The following is a 26,221-nucleotide window of genomic DNA, read 5'->3' as shown; positions in this document are numbered from 1 at the left end:
TTATTGCCCTTTTCCAATTTTTTAAAGAAACAAACCACTGTGACATCCATTCCATTTTAAACTAATGCTTCTATTATTTCATATCTAAATGGGACTGACATCATCAGCTCCTTTGTGTCCTGAAAGATATTTAGTTCTAGTCCACTGTTACATACTTTATGCATTACATGGAATAAAATATCTCAAGATTTCGAAAATATTTATTTTAAAAACAGCAATCAAATTGTCGGTAATCACATTTTCTGCTTGGCTTTGAAAGCTACATTATTCAATATGCCAGTGGTCCTTTCCATAATGGCAGCATATCAGAAATGCATGCTGCTCTAATACATCTGACTCTCTTGATGGACGGCACTCCCCATAGACCCAAAGGAACACTCCTGCTTCAGTTTCGTGTGCCCTGCGCAATACCTACCGAAGTGAGGGTTGTCAAAACAGTTGTACAGTGGCCTTTGAATGCAAAGTGTGCCAGGACTGAATGCTGAAAATGACAATAAATCTGAGTATATACATTATGCTTGCTTTTGTAGCCTGGAAAAATAAGACATTTGGGAAATAAACCCCCAATTTCATTGCCTTTTAACATCTTTTTCCATTTTAAACTCCAGAACTGGAAATTTGAGACATTCAAAGAAATTGAAATCTCCTTTGTTGCTTTTTTCATTGTAAATTTTCTATAATGTATCATTAAGAACCACACTCTACAAAAAGCTCAGGTTCTAAATGAATCCTTTCTGTGAGGCCATTCTAAAACTTTGCACGTTTTTTTCTTTGTATGAAAGAGTTTCTGTTGACTTCACAAAGAACAAGCAATCGCCACATATAGGCCAGTCAGAGAGGCACGGATTACTTTATATGAGGTTGCATTTTCCCTTCCACCAATCCAAGATTAAACCCAGCAGTGAATGTTCCAGAATGAAGACAGAAAGGAGAGGCTCTTGATTTCAGCTTGAAGGAATCAAAAGCTGTTTCTTAAACCACGGATACTCAACATGGACATTTTCTGAGTCTACTTTTCTCCCAAAATAATTCTGTAGTTCCTTTTTAACAACATGAAAATGCTGGCCATTCTTACAAGGCAACGTTATTTCTTCATAATGCCAGAATAACATGTTCCACTCAAAAGAAAAATCTGTTCAGTAGGGTTGAATATCTTAGTAACCATCAAGCTTTGGGGAAGGGTACAACACCCAGGAAGCTAAGTAAAACACTGAGGAAGATGAAACAGGGTAGGAAAAATTGAAAAGTAACTAGAGTGAAAAGTTGAGTGAGTCTTGATGCTGGACCACAGTGGTGTGGTTGATAGAATGAATCAGAGGAAAATGCTAGTTCTGGAAGGGACTCGGAGACCCTTTGTGGTTTTCCATTTTCCTGGGGGGCAGAGATCTTTGTTCAAGGGAACTTTTACAAGAAATGTGAACAAGTGCGATGAATAACAGCAATGCTGCCTGGGCTGACTGCTGGTTTCCTCTGGCTCCAATGAGCTCAGTTTGGACCCACTGACCTGGCCCTACCCTGCAGGTTACAGATGGAGGGTAGTGACTTGCCCATAGTTCACAAAATAAGCCAACGCAGGGTCTAGACTCCAAACTCATTCCATCCAAGTAGATTGCACTCCCTGAAAAGCACATGCTAACCAGGTACCCGCTATCACAATAGCTAAGAGGAATTTTGAGAAAAACGGACTCTTGTACACTAGGTCATAAATGGCTATTTAACTTGTACCTAGAGAATCAGAGCTAATTGGCACTTATTCAGCAGTCTATACTAATAGAAATTCTACCCTGTTTTATAGCCTGGTCTTGGAAAATAGGGATTTTAGAAAATGGAATTATTTTAGAAGTGCCAGAAAGTTAACTTCTTGCAGAAGTCCCAACTGACTTCCAACACATAAAATGGTGCAAGCAAGAATATACAAAAAGGAAGTGATGGGAAATCTGGGAAAGGAGGAATTTTACACTAAGTTGCTTCACTCCTATGTATGTCTAGGGTGAACTTCAGAAGGCAATCTATATATTCTGGGGGTCTTATCATCAGAAGGGAATCTCCATTAAATTTTACACCAACTGCGTGATGCATACTACCTTCCAGATATTAACTATTTTAATGTTCACAGAATTATGGTATTAAATATCTATAAAGTGTAGATCAGGAAACTATAGATCAGGAAACTATAGCACAGCAAGGTTCTGGAAGTTGCTCAAGGTCACATAGTGGGTAAGTGGCTGTGCTACAATGTGAACTGGGGTATTCTGACTCAGAGATGTTGATTTTAACAATAATGGTATATAAGGACACTCAGTAAAAGGTGAAGATTTCTTTGGTTAATACAAGCTTATTGCTGACTTTTTTTTTGGAAAGATGTGAAAAAGATTAAGGATTAAAATATAAATAACTCCTCTGGAAAAGCTCCCTTATGCATTTTAAATCTCCAAAAGCATCATATAGGCTTGCTTTTCATATTTTATTTAACAAACTTTTATAATATTTCCTATGCACCAACCACCACTCTAAGTGATTCTTAAATACTCATTTAACCCTGTGAGATAGGAACCATTAGTATAACTGTTTTTAGGTTAAGTAGACTGGGGTATTTACAGGTTGAGTCTAACCACTCTAACCTCCATTTTTCACTTATAAAATTGGGATAATAAAGCTTCATTCAAACACTGATTTCCCAAATGCACTAATTTCTTTTATGTCTAACGTATTAAACATTTGTAAGAAACACAGCGCAATTGCATCACTTATGCTACCAGTAGGGATTAAGAAACAGTGGTAGATACAAGAGCCTTTATCTTCAAAATAAAACCTCAGGAAAGACTGCATATCATATGTAATAACTTACATTATACAAAACAGTAACATATAACAATGCATATAAGTTAAATACTATAATAACCTCTAACATATATATAATCTCCATGAGAGAACTTAAGTATTTGTACTCCTTTGATCCACTCTATTTGAAAATTCTATCACATGAAAATATTAACCTAAAGACTCTTGTACTGACTAACATCATAAGCTCAGCCTGAATAACACTGAAAAGTTAAGGGAAAATAAACAAGAGATAGCTGATCCTACACATAAATCTGGCTAGGGTGGTTTATACTCAATAGATTGTAATTTCTAGAAAGTTCATTACTCAGAGTCTACAAGTACTATCTTGTATTAGCTATGCCTATGTTTTAGGTGATTTTTGAAGGAAGAGCTAGGAAGGATTTCTCTAATTTGCAGACAGGCAGCTTTGACATGCTGATTTCTGTGGCCATCATTTCCTTGCCTATATGAACATTAATGACCTAAATGGTCTATTCATAAATATATTTCAAGAAATGACAAAACAGATAACAGTTCAGTTATTAAAATTCTTGATTACATTGGGCAGAGTGCAGTTGCTAGAAAGAGTTTTAGTCAGTTTTACAAAGTATTATGAGAACAGCTCTAGACTCTTAAAGTTTCCTTCAAGGAAAATAATCTCAGTACTTTTAAGTTTTAGTTATGGTAAAATGCAGAGCTGTTCATCTTTAGATTTATGTATGTCTGTGAATTAAGTGGGAACAACTTAGTTGCCCATTTTCCTGCTCAGACTGCCCTGGAAGTTATCAATATCCCTTGTCTGAGTTGTGATAACAAGCTCTTTAGTCTTTCCACAGCTCCAGTTTCTTGCCACTGCGATCTATTTAGGGTAGAGTCCAGAAAGATTTTTCTATCTGTCATACCAACTTGCAATCCCTTGGTTTTGAAACTGGTCAAACATTCCAACTCAAAATATCCAAACTCCTTTTCAAATGCTCTCCAACACGCCTATTCTTTCCTCTCTATTTGTTCAAATTGAAGCCATCTTTCAAGTCCTGATTATATCAGTCCTAACTTTGTGTAGTCCTATAAACTATCCAAGCCCAAATTATTGCAATCACTTCCAACTAGGAATTCTTATAGGTTTGTGGCCAAGAAAAACTGAGTTTAGCACTTCTTTTGGTATCTAAGTGCTCTGTGTCTCACTCTAATCACTTCACACCTATTTATGCTCTCCCTTCCCCCATAGTTTATAAGCTCCCAAAGGATATTGACTATACCTTATCAAACATTTGAGCCTTTTCAACATTTAGAACATGGAAGACATTTAAAATGTACACACTAATGAATTTTAGACACATTTTAGATTTTAGACACATGATAGTTGAAAATAAGAACTGCAGAGTTTCCCTGTTTCTCAAAGAAATCAGTAGACACCAATAAAGTTGGTCTTCCCAACTTTATTAAATTTTTATTGCAACTAGTGTATCAAACTCTAGTTTCTGGAATCCAGCCAGATAGCCAAGCCTTGAAACAGGATTCTTATAACAAAGTTAATGTCCAAACCTACTTTCTCCAAGACCACAGTGGCTTAAAAAATTGGGAATTGTATGGGGAATATAACCAAGATGAAAATGCATACATTGGGGCCTCCCCTGGTGGCACAGGCAGTTGAGCACAGCGCTGTGAAGCTGTCTGCAGCCTCTGCAGCGCTGGTTTGGTTGTGGCAGATGATGAGGGTCCCACATGGCGTGGCAGACCTCTCCTGTCTCGCCGCTGCTCCCCTCAGCAGTGTATTTCATCAGTCTGCTATTCTGTTCCCCGCTCTGTCTCTGGTGAATCCTCTTACCCTCCCGCACATCTGGGCTGTATCCCGGTTCTTGCTTAAATAAATAAATAAATCTTAAAAAAATGCATATATTGTGCAAAAATGAAAAATGATGTAAAAATATATAAAATAAAATAAAAAAATAATATGAATTTGAAAGCTTTAAAAATTGGGTTTTATATAAATTTGATAATAGAATCAACATTGTTAATTAGACTTATGCCAATACAGCAGTCATTAAGTATATGCGGTCACTTTAAATGGAATTAAAATGTAGTAAAATAAAAAGTTAATCCTTCAGTCACACTAGCCACGTAAGTAGTGACTACTGTTGTATAGCATGGCTAAAAGAAAAGCCCTCACCACAGAAAGTTCTATTCAACAATGCTGAAGCCTATCCAAAGTCTCACCAAGACCTGTGTTATTTTCTGTAGTAGTTTTTCACTAAGAGCATAAAATGTGAAGACCAGTAATGTGACTAAGCAAGGTAGATGTCCACCTCAGAATGTGGTCTGAGATTTGCTGGGAAGGCTTACCCTCCCATGAAAAACCATGCTAGGCTCACCCAAGTGATTTAGATAAATGATAATATGAAATATTTTAATATCAGAAACAACATAATATAAGCAAGTGAGTCAATCCTTACGTTGTGAACATGACAACACTGTTTGTGACTTGAGAAAATGACAATACAGTTAGTTCGATTGTTAACTGATTGAACAATGAAAACAAGAGTGTTAATTAAGAGGAATTACTAATTGGGAGTGAATCACACAGCAAAAAGTTCTGCCACTGGCCACATATTGCTAAAAATACCTTTTACTATACTTGATATATAAACAGAAATTATTAATTTTTTTTAAAGATTTATTTATTTATCTAAGCACTGGGTACAGTCAGAAGTGTGGAAGGGTGAGAGGAATCACCAGAGCCAGAGCGGGGAACAGAACAGGCAGACTGACGAAATACACTGCTGATGGGAGCAGCAGGCGCAGCAGGAGAGGTCTGCGTGCCATGTGGGACCCTCGCCGGCGTCCAGGGATTGAACAGGCACTGCAGAGGCTGAGGGCAGCTTCACAATCCAGCTCTCAACCACTGCGCCACTGGGGGAGGCCCGAAATTATTAAGTTTTTAGGTGACATAAAAATCACCTAATTTAATGATTAAGGCAGTGTTTCTTAAGTATGGTATGCCTGCTAAAAATACATATCCCTGAATTGCCTGGGTAGAGACTATTGTAAGTTTTTGTTAGTTTTCTAGGTGATATACATTTCCACTGAATTTGAGAAAGTAGGACATTAGGAGAATCAGAGATACCAATAAGCTTCAATGGACTGAGAGACTTTAATGGAGATAAATTTAAATCATCAGAATTATATTAGCTCAACATATAAATGAAAATTGTTCTCTTGCTGTTCCATGATGAAATTTTGTGGAATTTAAAAGTAAAAAGTAGAGGTGCAATGATTGAGGTTGATATTAGTTCCTGTTCAGAAGGTGGGGGAATTGTACTTGTGGTGAGGAATCCTGTACCAGATGAGAGATGACATCTTTTAACATATTTTTTTTCATTTGAAAGCTTGTAAGGTAGTTTGACTTTGTGACAGGACATTCAGTGTCAAACTCTATTTAGTGCTTTGAGTTATAAATATGAGTATTCATACGTGTAATTAATTTATTTTGCTCTGACTTTAATATAAAATGAAAAATTGCTCTAGGATTTTACGCAATTTGTAGAGAACATTTTCCATCTATAAAAACTTATTCTAGTTTTAAAATACTGTGTTATCACAATTTAAAGCTTCTGCATTAAATTAGACCTTGCCTCCACTTTCACCATAAATCAATAAACAGAGTCTTACCACAGAAATGGAGTTAGAGAGCAGTGACCCATCCTGTCCCAGCATATTGGAGACGGTGATTTCAGGTAGGTCCATGTTTTGCGGATGAAATGGTAGCAGGCCATTATGGTTCATTGGATGACACAGAGAGTGGTAACCAGGTTCAACCTCATTCAGGTGCACCAGCGAGTGGTCGGGGAGAGAAGGAGGAGTGATTGGTGGAATGTTAAAGTCTTCACTTTCCAGGCTTGGCCCAGGATAGGACTGAAAAGACAGAAGGATATTGTTGCAAATTATCATCTCTTTCTTCTTTATCATTGTGAAAAAATACACATGACTCCTTCAGATATTATTACATGCAGCATTAAGGAGTTGTCAAAGACATTTCAAACACAGATCATCCTACTGTAATTTCACCATTATGCGTGGAAGAAAATTGCCTTAAAGGCATATCCACTTCTCACATAAAGAGTGTTTCCATTAGGCGGTCTTATTTTTTCAAGAAGCTAAACTCAAACAGATTTCAAAGGTCCCATTAAAATTTCCAGAGTTTTAATCTAGCTGAATAACTTTTTCATGGGAATTATAGAGAAGGGAGGCAATTTATAAAATTAATGTTTGATCAAACATGTTTCATAGGACTCCCTACTGCTCAGATTATGAGATGTAATAACATGAATTCCATAAGTTCAGGGGCAATTGCTTTTGAGTTTTGAAAAGCTACCTGCTCACAATTGACAATAGAAAGAAAATTAGTAAAGAAGTAACTTAAGTATGTTGCATAGGAAATCTGAGGTATTGGGAAAAATGTGACTAAAATATATTTTTATCACAAAGAATATATCATCAAAATAAAAGGGAAGATTGCTTTCTGGATTTCTACTATTCACATTTATTTGATTTTCCCCTTAAAGTTGATAAACAATACTGCGATCATTTAAATTCTGTTCAGTCAATTTTGAAAAGCAAAATAAAACCAGTATTACTAATAGTAACTTGGGAATAAAAGTCAATCAGTAAATCACATTGGTGGAGCTTTTCTTTTCAAAAGTAGATTTAGATAAAAGACAAGGGAGAAAGCAAAATAAGAAGGAAAGATTAGAGGAAGAAACTCTTGTTTAAAAATGGAATATGGTAAACATAGACAACATAGGAGGAACTAATCATAAAATATTGTTACCAATTAATATCAAGAAAAGAGATATTTAGCAGTATAGAGCAGGGTTATTATTATATGAAAGGAAGCAATTTGGTCCAGATAATTCCTGCAAACCTATCATTAGAATTAAGTGAGTCTTCACCCCTTGTGAGCTTGTGGGTAACAAGGACTCATTTGTCTAACAGCACAGCGCCTGCTGAAGTGTGCAAGATTTGAAATGAGTAGGCAAAGGGTAAGAGCCAAAGAAAGTAGTATAAGGTATTCATTGGGTGTTCAGCCAGTAAGCTTCATGCTCCTGCATCCAAGCGCCTGGGGTTATTTTTTCCAGATGGTGTCTATTTGTCTAACTGAAAGAAAATCTTCAAGTTGCACTTGCTAAAGGTTGTACCAGTTTTGATATATTTGTTTAGGTGCTGTCAGAAAACATGATTAAATGAAGAGCTACTTGGAACATCTGGAATTGAGACCTGGTCACGAAGAGCCATGTGTGGGTTAGAGACTAGGGCTTAGGAAAGAAAGAGTTAATTCATTCTGTAGATAATTTTTCTTAAAATCTTAAGTTCTGCTGAAAAGTGCTAATTTTAAAAGTTCAATCATCAGTTATCAAATATTTCTGTTTATAGTATATATTGCTTGTCTGAAAAATTTGTTAGTGCTTTGTGTTTAAATTATAAGTTTGGTGAAATTCTCACTTGCCTGACCTCATATACTTTGAGTCTGTAGTCTAGACTTGACCTTGAGTCTAAGCCATCAGTTCCTGGTACAAGAATTCATACAAGAATTATAAATGATGGGAAATCAAATATAAATGATGGGAGGGGGAAGCATATTTATTAGTGCTGATTTCATATAAAGTACTGCGTTGAGTTCTTTGACTATGTTGTCCTCATTTATCTTTACAATAATCCTTTGTGGAGCTATTATTACCCCATGATCTGAAGGGAAATGGAAACACAGTAGTTAGAAAATTTTCAGCCATAAACAATCAAGTACATAGGAGCGAAAGATCTATGAAGAAGGAAGCATGTTATTGCTGAGATACTTTTATCAGTAATTTACTGCTACTATGTTATAATGTTGAATGATACAAAGTGACAATACCCAACTGTTTTTGATAATCAAATTTTATAATTTAAGAATTAGAATTGCATTAATATTAGGTCATGTCCCAAATTCCACCCCAAAGGCCATCCAATAAAAATTTAAAAAAAAAAATGAGCACCAGAGTTCATTATTTGTCTTTTTGTCAATATCTCAAAGGTTAAATTTATTGATGTGTATCTTTTAAGTTCACCAGTATCTGTTTAAACTTGCCTGAATAAGGTACAATTAATGACAGCTATAAAGAAGGTTGTTTTTAAAGATTTATTTATTTATGATAGAAGAACTGGTGTGGGTGTAAGTCAGAGGTGTGTGTGGGGATGGTGAAAGCATGCACAAGAGACAGTGCCTGACAGAAGCACAGCAGGCAGATTTACTGAAATACACTGCTGAGGCGAGCAGCGGGCAAGACAAGAGAGGTCTACTGTGCTCTCTGTGTGTGTGTATGTGTACATGTGTGTGTGCGTGCGTGCATGTGTGTGTGTGTGCTGGCTCCCTGACTGGGGATCAAACTCAGGCCTTAGGTGATAACACTGACACTTAACACCTTACACCACCAGGAAAGCCCGTTTTTAAATTTATAAATGCCATTAAACCTTTGAAAATACTCAGGGATATTCTACTACAATATACCGTAACTTTGTATTCTAGAGTTTCTTCAGTAGTAAAATCTGAATTTGTGGTGTTTTAAAGGAAGGTTTAATTGGTATCACTTTACATTCAGTGATAACAATTGTACTGCAATTTAACTGAGCAATGTGGTTCATTTTCATGTAATTACACATTAAAGTTATTTAATCTGTGCACTTACATACCAAAACCACAAATTCCACAACTTAATGGGTAATGGCTAGTTATGTGGGGATCAAGAATTTTAACATACTGTTACTTAGCAGTGTCTGTTCTTTACATTAGAAGTCCTGGTTATTTGTCATAAGGTTGTTACACTGTAATTGAGGCCATATAAAAGAATTATGGTAATTGTATACATGTCAAAATGTCACAGAACTTAGAACTTCAATACCAAGCTAATTATTTTTTTCTTAAGCAAAAATGAATAAGCTAATTCCTCAACATCCATTTCTACATGAATCTTCTTCAATTTGATTTTTTTAAAAAAATAATAGTAATAACTTTAACTTACCAGTAGTAAGTTATACATTAGAGAAAATCTATAGACTTTTGTTTTGGGATTATTACAAAAGGATATGATTAAATATTTTCCCTTATTCCTCATGAACTTCCTGGTTAGAATTAGTTTGTTGAATGAAAGAATAAATAAAACAGTGAATGAATGCATGCAAGAATGAATGCATGCTAAAATAACTCTGTAAAGGTATGATATTTGTAAATATACGACTGTTATTCCATAGGTTTGAATTAATATCCTGTATTCCCAAGACTGCACTGACCAGTTGACAACATGATATATAACATTAACGAGGAAATGTATCAGGAGGTCAAAAATTGCTTTTAGAGAGATAAAAGTTTGAATAGCTAGAGACAGTCGGGGCAGGATGGTTTGGTGTCCCTCTCTGATTGCTGATCCAGATCCCTGAAGTACTTTGCACTTACTACCCCACACAATCCCACAGGACTCTTCAGGGTCAGTTTAGGGGCCTCTGCTCTCAGAAGTTGTTGGGGCTTTCCCTCCTCATTGCAGGTAGAACAAGGCTAAAGATCTGGTGGAAGCCTTGGTTGTACATTAGGATCCTTTAGGAACATCAAGTGAGACTCCCGTGCCTGGTCAGCAGTGAGGACTAGTTAGACAGATGGGCAGAGGGGGCAGGAGAGATGTTCTGATCATAGTGATATGGACACTGGTGATGAGACTGGGAGCTAAGCGGTCAGGAAAGATTTCTGCGAATCCCTGGCAGCACTGGAACTTTAGCATTTGTCTGTTCACTGGCAGGGTCCTTTTTCAACTGGGGCTCATTTTCTTCCTTCAGGTCTCAGGAGGCCAGCAGTTTAAAGGATCTTTCATTTTCCAAGTCTCTGGGAACCAAAGATCATTTTTTCCTTCCCAAGGCCTTTATGTAACCCCATGACAAAGGTCCATGGTTTTTAGCCTAACTTAGAAATTACCAAGTAATCAATTCCAACTTACGGGGCTGGGTTGCAATACAGAGTACTTGAGGAGAGAACAGGTATGACCTTTCAAGGGGTGTCATCTTCCTTATCATCTTTCGTGGTGCCTCTTACCTCTCCCAATCTAGACATCAGAATTTTAGCAGCAGCGGGAGCAGTAAGACCTGCCTTCTCCCCAATGGAGAGAAAGTTACTTGGGGTGATGGTATGACATTCAAGTCATGCCATTTTATCTTGATTCTTTACCGCAAATCACTTTACATAAAGTGACTGGCTCTACACTATGGCCAGTTTGCATGAGCCAAATGATTGAAAAAAATCTCAAAATTATATTATTGCTACTTAGCCAGATTCTACCTGATCTTAAGCTATGCACTGATCCTAGACACCAGAGACTCTCAGCCTATTGCAATGCAAGAATATGCCGTATGTCATCTCTACTCCAACACAGACGCACACACTGTGCATCCCTGTGTGTCGGGAGCAGACGCAGTGTCATGAAACGTGGGTTAGAGCAGGCTATACTATCACAAGGTTTGGCTATTTCTGGATATATATGTTTTTTTCTATGCCACACAGGGACTGTTGGAAGCATTAAAGTAGTGATTTTTGAAATATTACCATCCTCAAGAGAGTATTTTTATAGTTCTAAATAATAGATTCAGTGACTACTTGAAGTTCCTTTCTGAAAACTTTATCATTGTTATTTGCATATTTAGCTCAGAGCATTACATCTTTTTCTGATAAGAAGGAGACAGATTTTGGATTGGTCATGACATCTTCAGTGACTGATGAGAATGGCCACAGAGCATGTTGGAAAGAATTGATGCTCCAAGTTCAGTAGTAGGACTGCACCCACATTCTTTGAAGCATTAATTAAGGCAAGTTCCTTATTCCTTGTATCAGTTTTAAAACCTGCTCTTTGAGAAAAGAAGCATGGGCTAGGTCGAAAGTCTAATAATATATGTCCGCCACACAGAAAGTTCTTGATAAATGATCACCTTAGCATAGTTATGGTTATTGTTAAATGATTTATATGTGCCATGTCCAAGAAAACAATTATTAACTCTATGGGAGAGGATTTAGACTTCATTACAAAGGCATTTTCAGTATATTTGCCATTGATCCGACTTCATTTGGAACCAAGTATAGCCCACTCACACATAATGCATTTATTTAATTGTGCCCCATAAATAGTTAAGATAAAATTCTGCCTCTATCTTAATGGCATTAAGTTGCATTCTTTAAATGAAAAAATAAACGGTTGGAGACAGTGAATAGCTGAAGGATGCTGAGGAACTAGGACGGCAATGCTTTGTGTGCACAGCACTACCGCTGCTCCTCAGCTCCACCAACAGTCCTTTCAGCTCTAGACACTTCAGTCTTCCTGACCCACGTAAAAGGCAAATAAATAAATTTGTGAACCAGAAATTTCAGTGTCTAAGTTCATAACAAAAGTTATATTTTTTGGCTGGCTTGTGTCTGTAGAAAACCTATCTTCTCTCGGAGATTCTTGGCAAGAAGGTGAAATTGCTAATCAGATGTTGTTTCTGAGACTAGAATCCAAATGCTGGGTTAGGAAAGTAACGGATTCTTCCAGTCTACTTTGATTTGATCAGTTTGAATGCTTTTCAGCCATTTGACTAAAGCCATTGTCTCTCTCCATGTCCAATCTGCCCCAGCTCACCCCATTTCTGTGAAAAAGAAAAGGAAACTTCTCACCTAATTTCTGGAAAATCTCATTCCCCCTGCCTGTTTAATTACATACTTAGATTCCTTTCGTATTGCTTTAAATAGTCCATGACCTGGGTATCCTGTTTATATTATTTTCTCTTTCTGCAATCCACATTTCCTTTTGCTAGAGCCCATTTTTTTTTTTTAATTCTTATTCTACATTATACATCTGGAAATGCAATGTTAATTAGGCTGGTATTTCTTTTGACTACAGAGAATTTATGTTTTCATATTGTCTAGATAGAGTGCTAATATATGCTGACTGGGAGTAAATAAAGGGGAATATCTTCTGGACTTCACCTTCTCTTTTGAAATTCTAGTTTCTCTACCAGAGAGCCTTATATTTGTGGGTCTCTGTCCACATACTGCAATCATTATGCAGGGCATTCAATCTTTGGTGACAAGAAGTCCCATAACTCAGAAGAATTCAAAAGATATCATCTTGTAAATATCTTTAAATTATGTGATGGCTTCATGCAATCATGCATACACTGAAAATATGGCTATGGTTATAACATTGTAAAATATGTTTCTCATCTAGATCTTTATTTGAAAGATAAATAAATAGAACTGCCATCAAACATATAAAGAATGCCTTAATTTTTAATCTGTAACATAATTCCTGAAAGTTCAGGATAGAAAAATGCCCATGTTCAAACATATTCATCTTCTATTATTGAAAATTCTTTTTGCCTGAATAACTGAATCGAAAGCAAAGTAAACTCAGGAGTTCATTAGAAAAATGATAAACTGTCTATGTATGTTTTCATATGTTAAGATGTTGCATATAATGGCAATTTCTCCCAAAAGAGTTTAAATAGCATCAACATTATCTCCAATTTCTTTTGAGAAGACTTTCAAAAGTATGTATTTTTTAGATTCTTTTGTCTCTGCATGAACAAGGGTTGATAGCTTGAGACTATAATGTATTACTGTGGAAAGCTTCGGTCTCTTACATAAATCATCTTAACACTCAGCAAGAATTGTCCAACAGTGCCATTGATGTGCTCAAGCCAATGATCCTGCAAACATTTTTTTTGTCTTTCTTCACATGTTAGACAATAGCAATAAATCATCTTCATTTAAAAACACACAATTCACTAATTTTTCAAGCAACAGTTATCAAAATGCAATTTTTTTGTAGAAAGCACATTTATTTTATTTGTGCATATTAATTTTTGGAAACTGTGTTAAGAAAGTAAGGACAATGAACACCACAGAAGCAACTGTTGTTTACCTACTGTGTGTAAGACATCCTACGAAGTGTGATTTGAGATACAAAGAGCTATAAGAATTCAGTTTTGAATAAAAGAAGCAAATTAGGAATACAAGAACTTAGGCTTCCAATAAAGAGCAGTAAATTCCAGGTGTCAAGCTAAGAGATATCAAGTATAAAGAAAAGAGGAATTACTTGCAGCTGGGATGATGAAGGGACTATTGTTAGCCAATCTACCCTGATAAGAGCAACTAAAGTCCATACATTCTTTCAGAGATAAAATAACTGATTGGGAGGACCACAAACCAACAAACAAGGAGTTCAGATAGCACAGCAAGGAGGTGCAATGACAAGGTCAGGTCTTCAATCTCTAAGATAGCTTCATGGACAAGATTATCTCCACCAATCAAAACAAACTTTGGGGCCTGAGGCTCAGTTGTGCCTCTAGGGGACTATGGTGTACCATGTTTTAGTTATAAAAAAGCAGAGTGCAAAATCTTAAAGATACCTGAATGCAGAGTGGACTTGAGTTGACCCCACCCACCTACAAGCCTGGTGCTCCTCCTAAGAAGAGGATGGAGAGAGCTTTGACCTTAAAGGTGGGATTAATAGGCTGGAGCTTTGAGGATTTAGGGATAGAGAGCCAAGTGCTTTCAGATGTGGTTGGGCAGAGTAGTCCAACACTCTTCTGTGAATCAGTGCTAGGGCCACATCTCCACAGACTTCAGAAAATGTACTGTAAGCATTTCTCTTGCCATAATTCATTAATGACACTGGAATGGGGAAAAGAGTTGTTTCTGTTCATTGTTGTTTGGAGGGTTACGTGAGTCTAAGCTATAGTTTTCGGGGACATCTTAAAACCAGGTGTTGTGTGCCTAAAACCAGTTGTCATGGAGCCTTTCTTTTTGCAAAAAAAAGTTTTTGGGAAACACCCCACCCCCACAATCCACACACTGCTGATTAACCAGAGCAGATTGAAGTGGGGAGATATTTCTGAAAACCATGGGGCCCATCGTGGGGCCCAAAGATGTTTCTCCAGTAATATGGCAGCATTCCATATTCAGTGTTTAAAAGGAGAATTAAAACATTCAAATTTCATTGTTTAGCATACAATTTTATATAGCAATGCAGCATATCCTTTTTTAGTTTTCCAGATGTTTTCAATTCTCACATTAAATTCATATATCCTGGGATTCAGTTCTACATTTTTTGCTTTACTTTAGAAATAATCCATGCAGCCAGATAAAAATAGAAAATATACATGAAAAAAAATTCACTCTTAATCCAATCACTCTGAAATAAATAATCCACAATTAAAACATATGTCACACACACCTGGGTTTCTGAATTACATACAGTGTTGTAAACCAATGTTACCTTTATAAATACTATATATAAAAAATTAAATATGTATCTTTCAAGATTCTTTATTTTCTATCCTTCTTTTATTATTGTATTTTGGGCTATAGAGTCTGTCTTTAATAATAAAAGTCTGATCAAAGAGCTCTGACTTAGGAGCTATAAATGCTATATGTAAATCAGTTCACCTCTTAGTAGATGAGACGTATTCCTCTAAGTCTCAGTTTCCAAATCTGCAAATTAGGGATGATAATAGTATTTAATTCATTGAGGGTATATCTGGATTAAAAGTGATAAATGAAATAAGGTAAATAATTTGTTACACAGACTCATAACAAGGTTTGATGTTACTATATGAACATTCTGAACTTGAAGTTCTAAAATAAAATGAAGACCAGTTGTCCAAGGATGGCGCCTTAGGCCTTCCCAGGCCTTCCCAGGTCAGTCCTAGCTTTGATATTTACTATGTAGTTGATGTTTAACCAATTGGTTTACCCATCTCATCCTTGCAGAAAGGCTGTAAGAACTGAATGAGATAATGTATACAAAGTCTTTGCTTAGTTCCCTGCCAGAAAAAGTAGCTGCCAACTGACAGATAGTATTACTGTTATTTATTATGAATTTAATTCATTCGTTATGTTGGGGGTAGGAGAGTACTAACCTAAATCAAACTAAAACTTACCATTATCTCTGACAAACAAGTAGTTTAACTTAAGTCAGAGCAGAAGTTCACAGCTTGGTGCTCACAGCACAGATGAGTCCACACTTCTCTGAAGCAAACATCTATACCGGCTGCTGGCCCTGCCTCAGTGCTGCAATCCTGCTGGGTGCCCTCAATCCCCATCCCTCCAAGTCATTCTGCTTTTGAATTCAGAAAAAAACTCACCACTGGCTTAGCTCTTCTTGATGGAGAGAGACCCATTCTCATGCAGAGAAGCCTTCAGAACTGGTCTTAAATCATGACCATGGGCCATAGTGAGTTCTGAGGTGGGCTACTCCACTTGAGTAATTTGATGCTTGGATCAAGAAGTCATTTCTTTGACTTTTCCAGCTAATGAAAAGGCTCAATAGTCATAACTTAAAAGCATCAAGGTATGTATGGGAAGCATTTTCAAAGACAAGTGTCAGATAATGTCATGCAATTACGGTTATCAATTTTTATATCCAAATTGCAAAATAACAGATGAGAAAAAATACACGGGAGAAAGAAAAAATATATGGCTATAGATAAAGATTCAACTGAAACCCTCTTGTGTTTCTGGGAAGTCTAGCTAAGTCTGCTCCAAAACCGAGGAACTGAAACTGCAAAGGGAAACTTGACACTTTTTTAAAGGTGTTTGGGGTGGCAGATGAGGAGATGAAGAAGGAGGTCTCAGAAGAGTTACGGGTGGGTGGAAAAAAAAAAAAAACTCAGCTTTTCCAAGCCTCAATGTTCTTATACTAAAAGTGGGTAAAATTGCTGATACTTGACATATAGACAAATTAAAATTTTTGTTTGCTTAGAACAATCTTTAATGTCTTGGAACCAGAGATGGCATAATCAGATGAAATCATTCAGCATATTACTATTCTTCACTTTGAAATGCTGTACCTATCTTCTAGACCATGTTTAGTGACTTGTTCATTATAATAAGGGCTGGGGGGTTGGGGGGATCTAGCATTTATACATTGCAAAACTTAAGAGGACAGGTCATTTACTTTTTCTTAATTGGTCATGTGCTAAAAAAATAATCTTCAAAAAAATTACAATTTTGAACAAGCCCAAGGGCTGCTTGCAAAATGTGTCCAATGCATCTGTATAACCAGTTAGACTGTGGACAAGGACCACACATCTTCTCAGTGCCTAAAGATCTCGCTGTTGTCCACTGGGAAATATTCCTCCAAATGAATCTCAGTGCTTTGAGAACCTGTTTTTACCACCAGTTCTACTCCATTCAGATATTTTCATAACTTTTATCACTGAAATGCATTTCTCTACTACTTGAAAAAACATACTATTAGACAATTATAATAACATTCCCAAGTATTCTCAGCAACAAACATTCATTTTCTGAAATAAAAAATGAGTCTTATATTCACAAATCCCACAGCTTGGAAATGTATATGATACACAACATTTAACCTGTCAGCAGCCTCATTAGTGTCAATGAGTAGGAACTGGCAATCAGTAGATGGTATGCTCTACATGTGTTTATGTTTGAAAATGTTCCCAAAATAGCGCTGTTCAAGCAGTTGATATAAAACACTTCTACTAGACAAATAAATTTCAGTTTAAATTTTAAGGTCTGCTTACTTTTTTTTTTAAGAATTCATTATTTCTTAGGCTAAGGATCATTTCTATCTAACAGGGTCAAAACCCAACTAAAAAGATAATAAAAACAAATAATAGAGGTTGGGTGGATAAAGTGTCATCTAAAGTGCCACCACCAGCTTCCAAGTGATATGTGAAAGATCAGGAAAATATACAGTAAGACTGATGTATGTTTCACTATCAGAACCCAAAGATATATATTTGCATGGCGCCAGTATTCAGGATCCATACAGCTATTAAGACATTTTTATAAACTGTAGGAAATATGTGAGCTCTTTCAAGATATAATTCTGAAAAACAGACTTCCATGTAAGAAGCCAATTTAGGAAGAAAACAACATAAACAATAGTAACTTGTGTGCTCAAGTGAAGCATCTTTTTAATTTTGAGTAATGAAGATGTCAAGCCAAATGCTAGAGTAGTTTAACTTAATTAGGTGGCCTATTTTTCCAGGCATCCTTTCATTTCCCATTGAAAACTCAGCTTGTATGCAAGGCAACAAGAGCAATTTTGTCTGTAATGAATACCTCCGGGACTGCACAGAGTAATCATTTGAATGTTACACTGAAGACTGGTTTGAGTAACTAGTTTGAGCTTGCTAAGATGCCAGACTTTGTTGGACTAACTAGATTACTCAAAGCATGGCAGTTTTACCTTTTTTAGTGGGTCAGTGGTCAAAAAGTCAAGTCGACTTTATTCCTGAAATTTCTGCCTAAAGGAGCCAATCTAGAAGTAATTGGCTTAATTTACAGTTCAGATTTATGTCACACCCATGGCAATTTTATGGCCCACAATCAGGAGAAATTTTTTTTCAAAAATGGTCTAAAAATATTACACTTTCTAGACCTTTTTGTCATACCTCATTTACACTTACAACTAGAGAATTTTATCATTATGAAAACATGAGAAATGTACATGTACTCATTAATATGCTTGCAAATCTCAAAAGATTAAAATTATAACACCGTATTTGGGGAAATACTGACATAAAAGAAACTTGGGGAATCCTATTGGTTTCATTGTCTCTATATTACTGATGACAAACAGCACCGTGATATTATTATAAGAATAACTGCCTATGATTATCTAGTTTATTATCACATTCATTCTGTGAGTCTTATACTGGAAATGATTCTTCAAGGATGAGGCAGTGCTGGTGCCTCATACTAATGTGTCCAGGCAGTGATATCTGCAGGAATTACTAGGATGCAATGGTCAGCGCCAGGTTTACTATTTGCAATGTAGGGCTAAGAAATCATTGCAAAATGACTTAAAGAATTAATGTGATAAATACACAAAATAGTTTCATTCATTTACTCATATCTCAAGAAATAATGTTGTGAAATGACAGACATTATTCTAGGTAGAGGAGATCCAGAAAGAAACAACACCGAGTCCTACCTTCAAGAGCTCACAATCAAAAGTGCAAGATGAGAACCTGGTATCAATTCTAATATGCTATATGCAAAGGGGGGCAAATATGCACCTTGATAACTCCAACTTATGGACATTGGAAAAGGACAGAATGCGTAAGAAGGGAAGACTCGTGGGTAATATAGTAACAGTGAGAAGAGAAATGGATGTGACATCAGGGGAGATGTAATGAGAAACCGTGAGACCCTACAAGTTGGAGAAAAAGGGAGACAGCTTCAAAAGTTATGCAGAAAAGTAGAATCCACACTATCTAGAATTAACTCAGAGCTGAGTGATAATGGACACTGTTCAAGTCTGTCTTAGGTAACCGGGTAGGTGGTGTTAACGTTTAGGATTACAGGCAATATTGGCAAAAAAATGATTGTGGGTGAAGGTGTAAACTGGAGGTGACAAGTTGCAATTTGATGAGTTGATATGTTGAGTCTGAACTAATGTCAGGGACACGTGGCTGGTGGAGTTAGAAATCAAATCTGAAACTCACATTAAAGAGTTTCCCTGGATCTATAGATGTTCTTCAACTTTTACATAAAAAAAATATGGTATGAAAAGTATGTCATATGCTTAGCTGTAACATTTTAGGAAAAAATAATATTGCTCTATTTTATCATTTTTTTTTTAAACTTGAGATTTGAAAGATGAATTAAGAAACAATGCTAGTGAGAAAGAAAAGAAGCAAAGAGAAATCTGATCACAATGTGAAGGTCAGGTCATTTAATATTTAGGATTTACTGTGATGTCTGGAATTAACAACAAAATTTAGTCACACTTAATAGATAATTGCTCGTGAAAGGAGGAAGAAAAAAAGAAGGAAGGAAAAAGAGAAGGAGGGAAGAAGGAAGGAAGGAAGGAAGGAAGGAAGGAAGGAAGGAAGGAAGGAAGGAAGGAAGGAAGGAAGGAGAAAGCAAAGCAATAAGCATAGAAAACAAAAAGAAATGGTTTAATGATGCAAAGGACAAGGAGGAATGAGTTTATGGAAAACGTGGCTAAATCAGATGACCAAAGCTTCTCCATGACTTGATACCAGAAAAATCTTGCAATTCCCCTATCAGGCGATGACTTTTTGCATAAAAAGACCAGTCCTTCTTCCACCTTTTCACACAGTAACCCAACTTAGGTGTGCATAAGAAGAATTCCTATGTCCAGAGATCCGGCAGAAAATGGTGCTAGTAGGGGCACAAAGTGTGGAATAAACAGTTAGCTATAGAAAATGATGTTCTTGAAACTGCCATAGAAGAATATCATGAAGAAAAGTTATGCACATATTCAGAACTTAAAAGAATCATAATAACCTGGAGGCTATAGAAAGTTCCAAGCAAAAGTAATCAGACTCCTCTTCTGTTTCCTTTGATGTATTTAATTCAAAGGAATATTTACAACTTGAGTACAAGTGCATATAAGGACCTCCAGAATGTACTGTGAACCCAGGGCTGAAGAACATGGCTTGAGACTTTTAAGGAAAGAGAAGAATCTCACAGCATGTGTGTCTGATTGGGCCTAGAATATTCTGGAGTCAGAGCTCAGGTGAGAACGCTGGCTCCCTTCCTCCTTGTTGTGTTGGTCACTCAAACGACGAGTTAAGAATGACAATGGAGAGAGTTGATAATGGATGGTGGGACTCACATCTGGCTTTCCTTTCACTACTTTAATCCATTCACATTATTCCACAGACTATACAGGAGGGGACCTCCAAGTTCATGAGGTATCAAGTCACACAGGGTCCTTAGCTGGGGTTTGGAAACACACAAAGAAATCTTGTGTTATATGCTTCTCATTTTATCCAGAGTAAGAAAACCTTAAATGATCCTCAAAGTACTGAGTGACCAGAACACTTATAGCTAATGTAGGAGAAAATAATCAATATTTCGAGAATGGAACCAGAGAGAAGTGGAAATGTCACGGATTTTTATTAAATAGTTGCCAGGCTTATAATGGCGTGGACTATTCAATTTAAAATTTGCCTATCAATTGCAAAATTATATGCCAAAAAATGGAAGGGTTTGTATATACTAGCTTAAGAGGTACAAAATGCATGCAGTAGATAGTGCCAAAGAGCCCTTTGGGACTGTCTAAAAGAATATCATTAATTTTTACAGTGTACTTCCATTTTTGGAGCCATTCCAGCATTGGCTTTCTATAAAAATCATTTCAAGTTTAGAATTATGCTATTTGCTTGCAGCAACATCACAGGAGCAGTAGTGCACCATATGTTGCTACTTAGCAACTTAGTCTATAAGTCCCAAAGCATGTACTGATTTGAAAATTGAACAGGAATTATAATTGTTGAGTGATGCTATGAGGCAAGTTGTCTTGGATTACTAAACTATGCAGATGTTTGATGTTATATAGGAAAAGGAACAAAACTTTTTTTTCCTACAGGATGACTAAAATCTAATTTATGGTTGCTGAAAGGGATAAATTGATTAAAATGTCCTGAAAGAATACCCGGTAAGCACACTATAGTCTAGTCAACAAAAGGAAGGCTAAGTGTAAAACTTAGCTCAGGTCATTTAACTAGGATAATTTGTGAAGTTTATTCCACTTCAGAGTATGTATTATATCGGTCTAATTTTGAAATGGCACATTCTAAAAACATTCTCATACACGCCATACTATTAAAAAAATAGTTTCCTTCTGGCTCATGAACTTGCTGCATCTTTATAAAGAAGCCAAAGTATTTGGCACTCCTTACCTTTCTTCATGAATATCACTTATATTTAAAACATTCTTAATAATTCTTGAATGAAATATTAAGAAAAGTAATGTCAGCTGTTTGACTTTCATCAGGGCTTCATATTAACCATTGTACTTGAATTTGAAAATCCAAGGAGCCAAGCTGTTATGATATATATGCTTCGAATTTCCAATCCTTTATCCAAAAGTCTTTAAGACGGACATAATGATTCTCTGAAAGGGAGCAGCTGCTTTATAACAGCAATCATTTATTGAGTTTATGTTTCTACTGTTTCAAACAAATTCAATTAGCTCTTACACTTCAAAACCCTAAAGGCACCAAAGAGATGATACCGGGTTGCTTTAATCTAATAGTAATACTAAACTTGTCAGTACAGTTTTGGGATTGATGGTTAGAAGAAAATTAATAGTAACATTTTTCATTTTTTAATCAAACAGTCCTATTCAGAACAACCTATGGATCTTGGAGGCCACTTAGCTGAATGAATTCAGTTAAGTAAGAATCCTAAATGCAAAGCTCAGCCTTCCAAAGGTGTTCTTATAGTGATCAGCTCAGCTGAGTGGAAGAAAATGTAGTCTGGATTTTTGAACTCAGTGATGACCTTCTCATTTGAACAGCTCAGGGTAGCCTCCAGAATGGCTGCCAGAGAAGGTGGTGTACGTGATGCCTGCAGAATGCAAAGTTCATGGATAGACATGCCAACCTGTATTTTGAGTTAAGCATAGACATTTCATTCTTCGAGAAATTTCAAAGCCCAACAAAGAGAACCCCTAACATATACATTAGGTTTAATTCATGATAACCACCATGAAGATGAATAGGAGTTTTATAACTCTCGCTTACCCCCCTACCACCCAGTGACCAAATCTATTTACACAGATAAGTAGGAATTGAAAGCTATGTTAGAATTTATGCCACAGTTACCGATACATGAAACTCCAAGCAACCATGTGGTTTGACTATTGTAGAAAAAAATATGTTTGAGTCCACAAAATGTTCCTGTGAACTCTCCCTCACTTTCATTTACTCATTTATTTATTTTCGCTTACAATGTGCTTTCATATTATGTTATATTGGCCCCCTAGGGCAGTTATAATTTTGCTTTACATGCCCTTGCTGGAGGAAAGGGCCTGGTTTTAAGTATCCAAAAATAAATAGCCAAGCATTTACTTTAATAAATATAACAATTTACATTTTCATTGGACTTTTGTTGTCACTGCTCATGATTAAGTACCTTGTCAACCATTCCCAGTGAAATGGATACAAACATGCCCTTGAAGGGTTTCAATCATATCATGCATTTGGGCTTGAAAGCTACCCACCCAGTAGTTTCTGAAAACAGTTATAGAGCACTCCCTGGTCATGTGATTTCGCTTGTAAGTGTAAATTTTATTGAAAAGTGCCCCAATGGTTGATAATTAAGGCTATTTGTGACATGTGTAGCTTATAATGATTAACTCGTCTACAGTCAGAAGCACAAATAACCTGCACCTGTAAAGACTTTATTTCCTAAAGGTAAAACAACTGTTTAGGAAAGATCATGCTGGCAAAACAGCTGCTTGCCGTTCTGGAGAGGAAACAAGGTAGTATCTTTCAACAAATGCCAACTCTGGTGTTTTATCAGCTCTATCTCATTAACTGGAAACAAGGCTTAAATGCTTTGTTTATAAATTATGATTATTCCTGATTGCGGCAGTTACTGATAGTGCTACTCATTTGCAATGCAACTCTTTGAATTTGTTTAATTACAATTTGAAACAAGGCAGAGAAGATTAATTAACCCACCTGGCTGGCTGGCACATAGTCCTGGCTCGGCTCTGTCATGCTCATATACATGTTCTCACCGTCAAACTGCGAATGAAATAATAGTAAACATTCAGCAATCTTGACTGTGTGCATGTTTGCTGTCTTTTTTTTTTTTTTTCTCCCCACCATCAAACTGGAAAACAGTAGCCACGAAAAAAAAAAATAGTGTGGTTGGGAATACAGAAAATCTGTCCTAGCAAGTGAGCCACATTTTTCTTTGATGTTTCTGTTGTCATCCTTCCTGACCCTGGATGTCAGTGATTTGGAGTAATTAGTGCTCTAGTAATTACAGTGAGCAAGCAAGAAATGAATGGTTTCCTTTCATCTGCAATCTGTTTTAAAACAAAATGGCTCATTTTGTGCACCGTGTATACATATTGCAGCTCAGTTGTAATGAAGTATTAAATGAATGGCACAATTTCTGAAAGAAAAGGATAATGGAAAATACACTAAAGCACAGCTCAATGCATTTTAAGTTCAGCTCTCAAAAATGAAAAAGTGCAGTTTTCGTAATAGACTAAAACTGGCTTCACCATAATAGACTTATGATTAAAAATGTTAACTTTATAATAATATTTGAAAAGAGCACATGCCACTACACCCATGGCTAAGAATGACAAAGAATAACAAAAATACACAGGCTCAAATATTAATTTTTTTCTCTCTGAAGTTTTCAAAGACATAGAATTAAGGTACTGGAATGCATAGAAATTCATGCACAAATATAAAAGTTAGGAACAAGATGGGAGAAGGAAATTTCACGGGCAATGCAATTTCAGAAGGACTGAATAGCTCAAACAACAACAACAACATACTTTTCACTATTTGGGTTTTTGAAAGCAGTAATCACTCCATTCAGACTTAATCCTCAGCTCCTTTAGTCACTTGATAAATGGGCAAAGCATTCCCCTTTTAGTTAGAGGAAGAACTTCCCCAAGGAAATAATCAAATGGACTAATATAGACCACTTCAAAGAGTTGAGTCTGAATATACTTTCATTGTTAGACAAATTTCAGACATGGGAACTTAGAAATCTAAAAAATTAAGATTTCAAAAGAATAGGGTTATTGATGGAAGTGCAAATACACAATACTATATACATAGGTTATACTGTCCAAAGTGAAAAAAAAATAGTTCTAGATATTGCATTCTACCACTTAACGAGCTACTAGCTTAAAAGCATTGTACAAACACCAGGGACATGCCAGAACCTCTGAACTGCAGTCAGGAACAGTGGGCGCCCTGAACATTCACATAAACATAACGTTAACAAGTAAAGACCTCCCTGAGGACACTGAAGCACTCAAGAGGTTAAGTTCAAAGAACTGAAGGATTTCCTCTCACATCACCCTGCAAATATATTTCATGTTATATGAACAAACTTATCTAAACATTAGAAATCACTCACTGAATGATGTGGTTGTTAAGACAAGTCCAAAATAACACACCTAGAAAAGGATAGCTGGACATCTCTGTTGCTTTGGCAACTGGCTCAAGAAGCCTGCATCTATCCCAGTGCTTACCCAAGTTTGCTTTTACATCAGTCAGGGGATTGCTTTCACCTAGAGAGTTGAGGCCTAGTCAATCGCCTGTTACTCCTAACAACTCAAAACCTTCAGCATGCACCCTCCCCCACCCACAATTGCTTTGTTTGCAAATGTATTTCATGTTAAGATGCCAAAAAACTATTTAAAATATGGACAGTTTCTTTGACTTTAACAAATTAAACTGAACAGAAGTAGGAAGTGAATCAAATACTCCACTGCCTGTGCACATTCTATAAATGTGTTACTTTCTATTTCATCTTCTATAACTCATTTTCTAAATCTGGTGTTATTCTCAAGCCAACTAAGGCTTTGAAGTTTTGGTTTTAGTCTATCCAAAGCATATGCTAATTGAGCACATTCAATGTTACTGCTCTGATTAGACCTCTTTCCTCAAAATGTACCAATGCTGAAGTAATATTGAACCATGGCAAAGCAGTAGCTTACAATAAAAGGCATATGGCTACAAGAATAATCATTTTTGAGTAAATTCTGTGTTCCTGTCACCTACCAGGTATCCTTACATGTATTAACTGATTTAATCTTCACAACAACCAAGAGTTAGATGTTATTATTTCTGACATTCTACAAGTGAATATACAAAGGCACATAGAATCTAAACTAGATGCTGCAAGTTACATGCTCTCCAGAGGAAAGGCTGGGATTCAAAGTCAGCAGCATGTATTTAACTACCAGAACATAAAAATGCATTCTGAATCATAATGATGAATTAACCATCAATTTTGAAAATAATGTCAATAAATCATCAAATCTGAATGTTGTCAAAATTTAAAAGACTATGAGATATTGTTCAGAATTCCTATGATACTGTGACACTTTCACAAAAATAATAATCATGGTGAACTGTGGCTTTAGTCATCGAACTGGCAGAACATCCCTAGATGCTTTACAATTAAGCTTTAAAAGACGAAAGGATATGTGATGGTTTGTTTCATGTCAACTGGATTGGGTCACAGGTGCTCAGATACCTGTGTCTGTGAGGGTATTTTGGAATGAAATTAAAATTTGAATTGGTAGAATGAGTAAAGCAGAATTGTTTTCCCTATTGTGGATGGTCCTCATTCAGTCACTTGAAGGCCTGAATAGAATAAAAAGGCTGACCTTCCTGAGAATAAGAGGAAGCTCCGCCCGCCTCACTGTTGACCTGACAGATCAGTCCTTTCCTGTCTGCAGACTCACAGTGAAATATCAACTCTTTTGCAGGGCTCAAAACTGCTGGCTTTTGGATTGAAAATGCACCACTGGTTTTCTTGGGTCTCTAGCTCCCCAATCACAGATCTTGGGAC

The 26,221-nt window shown here is 36.3% G+C and overlaps 1 protein-coding gene across 1 annotated transcript in view; it reads right to left on the bottom strand.

Annotated features, from left to right (window-relative positions):
* The window catches only part of TOX (thymocyte selection associated high mobility group box), a gene marked incomplete at both ends in the record, with an annotated part of 305,768 nt that overhangs the window by 127,718 nt on the left and 151,829 nt on the right, over positions 1–26,221 (bottom strand). The window contains 2 exons of the mRNA XM_084230243.1: positions 6,493–6,735; positions 23,350–23,415. Of these exons, the coding sequence (XP_084086369.1) occupies positions 6,493–6,735; positions 23,350–23,415 (309 nt within the window). The remainder of the gene's footprint in view (positions 1–6,492; positions 6,736–23,349; positions 23,416–26,221) is intronic.

This window comes from Talpa europaea (assembly GCF_964194135.1).
Source record: "Talpa europaea genome assembly, chromosome: 3".
NCBI classification, from domain to species: domain Eukaryota; kingdom Metazoa; phylum Chordata; class Mammalia; order Eulipotyphla; family Talpidae; genus Talpa; species Talpa europaea.
This window is presented reverse-complemented; position numbering and strand designations above follow the sequence as displayed.